Here is a 9,105-nt window from a genome sequence, read left to right as displayed (position 1 = left end):
GGTTATAGTGCCCCTCTACTCGTCACTCATCAGACCCATCATAGAGTACAATGCCCCAATTGGGATGTACCTCACAAGACACTTCCAACAGCTGGAAAGACCACAAAAGTACCTCACCAAGAGGATTACTGACCTCAAACATATGTCCTATGCAGCCTGACTGGAAAAATTCCAGCTGTGCTCAGTGGCGTATCGCTTACTCAGAGGTGATCTCTGCCTGACTTACAAAGCCATGTCCAACTCAGAATTGATGGACATGCTCCACATAAAGGAATCCAAGTCACTGCGAGACACTCGCTCGAGTGAGCTAAACCTCGCCACAACAATAAATAGAACATGCTGGAGGGATAGATTCCTGTCACACAGGCTCCCCATGCTTTGAAACAAAATTCCTAACTACATTAGGCAGAGCCCCTCACTAACACTCTTCAAGAGAAACCTTGACGAGTGGATGGGTAACAGAAAATACACCCCTAGGATCACTTCATTGGATCTTCTTTACAGAGGCTTAGTTAATTAATCAATGTGGCGGCGAAAGCTGACACACTCTGGCTAAGCTTATAAATGCCCTCGGGCAGATAGCCTAGTACCTACCTATGAACCTTTGAACCTATACTGTATTCCTCAATCCTGACATCTAGAAGGATGTGCTTGAATTTGGAGTCATAGAAGAATTCCATGGTGAGTAGAACTCTCCCATTCTACTGGCCTCCAAGCCTGATGGGTCTTTAATGATTAGTAACAGTTATAGAAAATCAAATAGCATTTCTAAATGTGATTCATATCCCATGCTCCAGGTGGATTAATTGATTGCAAATTAGGACAATGCTAGAAGAATGTCGACTTTAGATGTACCCAAAGGTTATTGCCAAATTGCACTAGCTCCAGAATCTAAGGAAAAGACTATGGCTGGGATTTAGAAAGACTGTGGTCATGGTTGTGGATAGCCTATGTTTACCTTGTGTCAGCAGTGAATCCCAATGCTTATTAAAATGTACAGCAAGAGAAAACCCCCTTATGACTTCATCTGGGTCTGTGGAAACAGTATGTGGTATGAAGGTGTGGCCACAGCGAAGCAAAAACAGTGCTCATCCATCATGCACACATGTTAATGAGGCTCTGGGCGATCCCTCCTGCAACATAAGGGTAAATAGGAGAAGTAATTTGAAAGTCTTAAAGAGCCATGATTCAATTGTTCTCATCTATTTTTGACCAAATTAAAGAGTGGAAATTGAATATATAAAAGTGATGAAAAGGAAAAACAATCAGAGGATGGAACATAAAGTTAGAACCTAATGAATAAGCAATATTGGGGTGGGGAAGGTGGGGTCAATTTTTGGTGGGTCAGTGTCTATATATATATATATATATATATATATATATATATATATATATGTATGTATATATATATATATATATATATATATATATATATAAAGAGAGAGAGAGATGTGTATTGGTGTATATATGCACACATTTGGTTGGCCGCTAGATGGCTGATCGGAAAATGTTCGAAAGCATGTCTGTGAGTTCACATAAATGCGAACACAAAGTAAGCGAAATGCAAAATACCCCCCCCCCCCTTCATGACCCATGGTAGAGCTTGTTTAGGTGGTAGAGCAGTCAAAATTTTCGAATTCAGTGTTTTGTTCGACATTCCGACCATTCACCACAGGGAGATTTGACGTTGCAGGTCGGTGTTGTACCTGATCGACGGAAGGTTGTTCAGTAAAATGCATGTATTATATATATATATATATATATATATATATGTATATATATATATATATATATATATACGGATTCCCTTTAAGTCCTCAAATTACCAAAATGTCAACTCACATAACAGTGAGACAACTTCAGCAAAAATGTAAATGAATAAACTCCTGAAAGGAAGTGTTTTGCCTCTGGGGAAACAAACCACTTGGTCACCATGGTGAACTTTGCCCTTTCCTCTACTGTAGTGCTATCCCGGAGTTGATATACTTAGGAGGGTGAGGGGTGGGGGGTGCAGCCCCCCACTTTGGTGGGTTTAATTTGCTTTGTTTTTTGTTTTAGCTATTGGTGGCCAAGTGGTTAGTTTCCAAGAGGCGAGCACTGTTATGCAAGTTGACATTACGATAATTTGTTGTTTTAATATAGATCCATATATATATATATATATATATATATATATATATATATATATATATATGAGGAAAAAGTAAGTTGCGGAATCCAGTAGAGGAAGTCAGAGGAAGGTAACAGGTGCACACAAGCTAGCAAACAATCAAACATAGAAGACAGACAAACTGATGGGAGGTACAGACACAATAAGGAAGGGGTACCACAATGGAGAAAAGACATGAGATAAATATAGGGAAGACAATGATGACTGGGAGGAATGGACAAATAATAGGGGTAGATAAAGACAGAAAAGAAAAGAAGACACCAGGACACTTGAGTTACTTATGCAATCTAACTGAAGGTTCTACTAAACACACTTTTATGGCTTGTGTGAGATAAATGTATAGATACAAAGAAAAAAAAATGCATCTCATATATACATTTCCCTGTATCGTTACAGGTACTGTACTTGAAATAACATAAAACTTTGACTACAAATGACTAGTAATGGCAACATACACACCAAATGGGAATCAGTCCCACAGCCATCTTCACATACAATACCAAAGCAAAGTCTTAATATGTTGAGCTACTTGTACAACTCGAGTGAAGCCTCTTATCAAACACAGTAATAGTGTGTGTGAGATGATCGTGCAGATAAATAGAAAAATATGCAACTCAGACCAATGTTTCCAGTGCAATGTGTTAACCATTTTACTAAGAATTACAACAGGCAGTCATAAGAAATTATGGATTATGGAAACTGAGCTCAGATCCTTGGTCAAATTCATTCTGAAAGGCAAAGCTTTCCCATGCTGAGGTCCTTTTACTATAAAACTGAAGGTCCTAGTCAAACACACACTAATGGTATCAGTAAAATAAATGTACAGAGACAAAGAAAAAATGCAGCTCATACTTATATTTCCCTTATAATATTATATGTACTGCCCTCAGAAGTAAAACAAACACCCTCCTTTAATTATCAGCAATGGCACAATATAATCTAACCCATGTTCATTTACTCATGTTTTCTGAAAAGCAAAGGCTTAACAGGGTGAGCTAGTGACACTCTTCCAACAAAGCATATGTGCACACACACACACACACACACACACACACACACACACACACACACACACACACGCATGCACGCACGCACGCACACACGCATGCACACGCACACGCACACACACACACGCACAGTACCAAACAGTCATACTGCTGTCTTTGAACTATGGAAATTAGGACAGCGGTACCAGGACTGGAGAAAATCTATAGTGAGCCAGGTTACAGCTATGCAACCTAAACAGATTCTTAACATTTAAAGCTGTAAATATATCATGTCTGTTTTTCTCCCACTTTGTATTGAAATTCCTCTTTGTATTATATTAACTTACCTTTTAATTGCTCTATAAACATGCTAAAATTTCTCTATTAAATCATGATCACATAACTTACATCTATTCTTAACCAATGTTTTCATATTATGTCTATTCTGGTATAATTATTTAAACTGCAACTGTTTTTATTTTTGTATTATTTTTAACAACTGTAAAATTTTTGTTCTTAAAATGGAGTGTTTCTCCCCGGGTCTCCATTGAAAATTGGCTTTGTTCCAAGTCAGACTTTCCCGGTTAACAAATGTTAAATAAATAAAAATAAATACAATTTTGTAATGCTTTAAAGTTTTTTCTAACTGGGCCTCCACTGAAAATTTCCTGGTAATTAAATATCAATAAACTAAATAAATAAATTAATCAATAAATACATACATACATACATACATAAGTAAGTAAATAAATAAATAGATAAATAAATAATGTATGACACAGTTGTACTCTCTCTGGCAACCTCCATGGTGCTCTATCCCCCTCCCAGCTGTGCATTGTCTGTAATAGTTCAGGGCTATAAAGAGTGATGTAGGAGTATCTAAAATAAGTGAATGGCACACACTGCCAGGTTGTATTTGGTGGTAATATAAGGACTACATGTAGAACATTGCTGGTGGGTAAAATCTAACCTCAGCTTCTCTAAGGTTCCAGAGGTCAGACGTCATAGCCTCATTTGAATACAATAGTGATGACAGTATTCACCTGTTCTTGAGATGTTAGTGACACATGTCAATACCTGAGCCTAACTATTCTATGCCTCAGTTTTACAGTGAGGCTCTTCATAGCCTCTCAGTTTGAGCCTTTATCTGTGGCATTGGTTTAGGAAGAAGAGAAAGATGTTACTCTGCTCTGCACACCACCTTTGTGTTCTGAAAATGTCACTCCTTTCTCCCTCAGTAGACTTGACTGGTCACTGAGAAGCAACAGTGAAAAATGGCAGATAATTCATTCCCAGACATGTTCTCAGGTATGTCAGCCATTATGCAATTTTTAGTGTCTCATTCACACGACATGTGGTGGGGCATCACAACATGTGCACCGTATTACAAAATTTGACCACATCAATTTAAAAGGTGAAATGCAGCAGCCCTGCATCTGCTTAGATGCTGTGAAAGCAGCATGCAGTACAGCAATTGTATTTCTATTAGGTGAAATGTGGAGTTATGGGTCTACCCAAAAACGCCGAAAGTTCTAAATGCCGATGACGAGAACACGGACACCAGATGATCGACAACGGAGAAGACCGACAGTTGAGAATCCCGATGCTGAGAACACTGACATGTTAAGATAAGTGTGCGATAGGGACAGACGTTAGTGTCAGGGTGTGGGTAAGGTAAGTGTGTGATAGTGACGGACTTTAGGTTTAGAGGCGGGTTAAGTGAGTTAGGGTTAGGGTGCGGGTAAGGTAAGGTAAGTCTGCGATAGTGACGGACCTTAGTGTTAGGGTTTGGGTTACGTTAGTGCATAGATATATGTGTATGTAAGGTTTAGTGTAGGTTTGTAAGGTTTTTGGTGTGCTTGTGTTGTGTGTGTGTTTTTCGGGAAAGGTATTTGTTTTGTTGATTGTCGGGATTATGGTTTGTCAGGCATGTGAAGTTTTGTGTTTTTGAACTTTCTTTTTTTTTTTTGGTTTTGTCATGTCAGTTATTTCGTTGTTGGTGTTTTGGCGTGTCGGTGTTATCAGGTAGACCCGGAGTTACAGGTATACCACCAGAGCCATGGTGTGAACCATGCATGCACAGTGCCGACTGCAAGCATTAAGGAGAGTGCATAATTCTGTGGTTAATTAAGCACAGAGTTTGGTAAGTTTATCACATTGCACAAATTGATCGATATAGAAATAGTAATGAGTCAATCCCTAATTTGCATAACCACCATATGGAGACACCTGAATTTGCATGATATTAGTGAGAGTGAATGCACTGAATATTGTCACTCTATGGAAGAATACAAAGAATAGCTAGTTTAAACAGAGTGATAACTAGCTCGTCTGGTGTTTGCTGCCACTCCCTGATCTGGAGCACCACAAAACACTAAGCTGAGGAACAAAAACAAAAGTTCATACTTCGATCTGCTCCTCCTCTCTTCTTTCCTATAGAGGAGCATCAGGTATGTGTCAAGCCCTCACCTTGCAGTCTGAGTGGCCGATCCCTTCTCTCCACCCTAACTGTGCTTCTAAGTTCAAACCCGCCACGGACTATACTTCTGACTTCAAAACTTGCCACAGATGCATCTGACACTAATTACTTTTACAGCAACTTCTTTTTCCTCTTCACATTTTAAACTATGGGTCATGTTAGGTGCTGGGTATTTCTGTAAATAATGAAATGAGTTTGACAGTACTTCAATGGAATCTTGAACAATTGGAGTTTGGGAGATACTTCTATGATAAGGCAATTATGCTGCTAAAGGACTGTTAAGCCTAATGAAAATCACACCCATCATCAGACACTCAGAGCACATGCGGACATATTCAGGTTGGCCTATTCTGTCACTTTCTTGTAAACCAGTCACCTGTTTTATACCTTATACATATGCTGCACTTGCAAAATTATCTTTATCAATGAGAGAGAGAACAATCATATCACCTTTGAGAGTTGGAATGTTATGGCTATCATACTGTGGGGGAAATTTGCTCAATAATGTTATGTATCTAACACTGGGTAAGCTGTCTGGCTGCACTAGTATGACAGTCAGGAATACCAGCAGCATGGTATACAGGGAAAGTTGACAAAAGTATTTAATGGGTTTTATGTGCCACTGACCACTACCATGCTAATGTCACTGTTTTTCATACCTGCAGAGCAGAAGAATGATGCTGAATCTTTAGAAAAAGATACCAGAAAATTGAAATTTTTTGACACAAAGAACGAGGCACTTCTCCGGGTCCTCCATCTCTACCACCAATGGCTCTTTGGGCAGTATGCTGCTAACAGGGCCTAGCAAGATTGTATCTAGAAAGATCAGGTGATGCACATTAATGTTATTGCTGGCCATGACAGTACTTATGCAATGGTTGCTGCAGGTCATCAATATATTCATGCTTCTGAAAAATCAGCAGTCCATCTGGCATGTAAAAGTAGATTGACAGGTGGTGTTCCATCAGCAGAGCCACTAAGAATGGAGACAGAGGAGATTTTGGATTCTGTAAGAGGCAAGAGACAGCTCAACAAGGTCCCATGGTGTGGTGGATATTGCTGGAAAACTTCCCCAGTCACCTAGAGTATTTACTGAAGATGCCCCAGGTACATAAAGTTCTTCTTCTGCATTAGTAACTGTAAAACCTCTTGGCCCATTAGTTAATGACCATATTATTAAAGTTGTCTGATATAGATTACACAGGAACATCACGGGTTCCAGTTGCACAATCATTTGCATGTGGTATGCTATTAAAATGTTTGATCTTCAAGTACTAATATTCCTACATGTAATTTGCATGCAAAGATCTGATGCTAGGACATACGTACACAGAGTGCCATGCTTTGTTGTGTTCACAGGTGATTCTCTATCTAGTACACCACTGTTGAACTGCCACTATCTGTTGTTGGAGGATCTGTCAATCTCTGATGATGATGGTGAAATTGAGCTGGCACAATCAGAGTCTGTGGTTCAAAAACCTTACCAACAGCAATAAGCCATTCTTGCCATTGATGGTAACCCTTTCCATTTCAAAGACAGCACAAGTATGAATAGGACATGCTGGGGGGATAGATTCATAACCCAGAGGCTTCCCATGCTTTGGAACAGGATCCCAGTTCATGTTAGGCAGAGCCCCTCACTGACTCTCTTCAAGAGAAATCTTGATGAGTGGATGGGAGATCGTAAGTTTACCCCAGGGGTCACATCTGTGTCACTGCTAGACAGGGGCACAGTAAACTAATTTCTATTATATAAGGGGACCTTCATTGTGTCACTACTAGACAGAGGCACAGTATTCTAAATTTATTCTGTACATTTTTGTACCATTTCATGTGGTGGCAAAAGCCACATCACTATGGCTAGGCTTACAAATGCCCCAGGGCAGATAGCCTAGTACTAAACTATGAAACTATGAAACTATGACAGTCCTACTACAGTGCATTACCACTCAAAGAAGTGAATCACCATGGAGGGTTATCTCTCTTGCCTTCTGCAAATGCTCAGGAGGCTTTCTGAGGAAGTGTCATATCATAATCAGTCTTGTGCCTCCACCTGGTAAATGCCTGCCTGCAATAAGTGATTTGCACAGTCATGTGATTCACAGAACCACTTGGTGGCATTAATCACCACCAACAGTGACATTACATAACTTGGTCAAACATTTGCATTCACCAATTATGTTCAAAGGGAAAGATCACATTAGAAGTGCTAGATAGTATAAAGGATAGGTAGTGTCAGGGTCTGTGTGAGTATGTGTATGTGCGTGTGGCTGCATGCATGCATGTATGCAGAGGTGTGTGTGTGTGTGTGTGTGTGTGTGTGTGTGTGTGTGTGTGTGTGTGTGTGTGTGTGTGTGTGTGTGTGTGAGTGTGTGTGTTTGTGTGTGTATGTCTGTAAAATTCCCCAAAGCAGGCAGAAGACAGCTTGATATGCAGCTAAATCCAAAAACTTGATGAACTAGGAAGTAATCGTACCAAAAAACTTTATTGCAGTGAAAGAAAGTTAGTGCATTCACGGTAATACCATACCGCTTCTTCAGACAGACATGAATGGGGACAGAATAACTTATATACAAATGACATCATCTCAAACAGCTTAACAGCCAATAAAACAAACATTCATGCAACCACATTCTCAGCTTAAAGGCATATGAAGTAGATAATATTTACTGGCATAAAATCTGATAAAAAATAAAAAATAATAATAATAATAAAACACAAATAAATAAAACATGAAAAATATTCATAAATATATAAGCAAACAACAATAAATGCCCTACAGCCATTTATTCCTTAATACAGGCTTAATGGGGACATGATCATTCAACCCCATAGCTAGGTGTGCCCCCAACCTCAAGATCCACTCCAACTCGACCACCTCAGTACGAGTCACTATATCACTACCTCGCAGACCTGGGCTGATCACACATAATACCTGGAAGACAAAGTTGTGTTCAGGGCCAGTAGACAAAACATGTTTCGCTAAGGCACTAAAATCATATTGCTTCTTCATGCAATACACATGGTCCCTAATTCTTTCTATTAAGCTCCTGTTCATCTTACCAATGTGGAATTTATAACAGCACTGACAATGTTCTAAATAAACCACATTCCTGGTGGAGCAATCAGCAGATGCCCTCAACTTCCACAAGTAGCCCGTGACAGGGTGCCTAAAGAACCTAGACTCATCTACAAACTGACAAAAATTGCATTTATGAAATTTAGATGTACCCATCAAAACTTGGGATCCAGTCATAACATGTCTAGGAAAACATAACTGTTGCCTTAAATTACTGTGGTTCTTATATACAAATCTAGGAACATCTGCTAATATATCAGAACATCTGCTGTCAGTCTGTAAAATATGCCAGTTCCTAGTAACTATATCTTTCACCATATTTACACCATGGGAAAATTTCAAAACAATGGGAGGACAACAATACCTATGAGATGATCTGATTGATTGCCTG

The 9,105-nt window shown here is 39.3% G+C and overlaps 1 protein-coding gene across 1 annotated transcript in view; it reads left to right on the top strand.

Annotated features, from left to right (window-relative positions):
• The first annotated feature begins 4,430 nt into the window (after positions 1-4,430).
• The window catches only part of LOC122816550 (A-kinase anchor protein 1, mitochondrial-like), a 95,319-nt gene continuing 90,644 nt past the window's right edge, over positions 4,431-9,105 (top strand). The window contains 1 exon segment of the mRNA XM_044089413.1: positions 4,431-4,464. Coding sequence (XP_043945348.1) covers positions 4,431-4,464 — 34 coding nt within the window.

This window comes from Protopterus annectens, chromosome 1.part1, assembly GCF_019279795.1.
Source record: "Protopterus annectens isolate FY-2018-M chromosome 1.part1, PAN1.0, whole genome shotgun sequence".
NCBI classification, from domain to species: Eukaryota; Metazoa; Chordata; order Ceratodontiformes; family Protopteridae; genus Protopterus; species Protopterus annectens.
The sequence above is the reverse complement of the archived record's forward strand: the minus strand, read 5'-3'. Positions and strand labels throughout refer to the sequence as shown.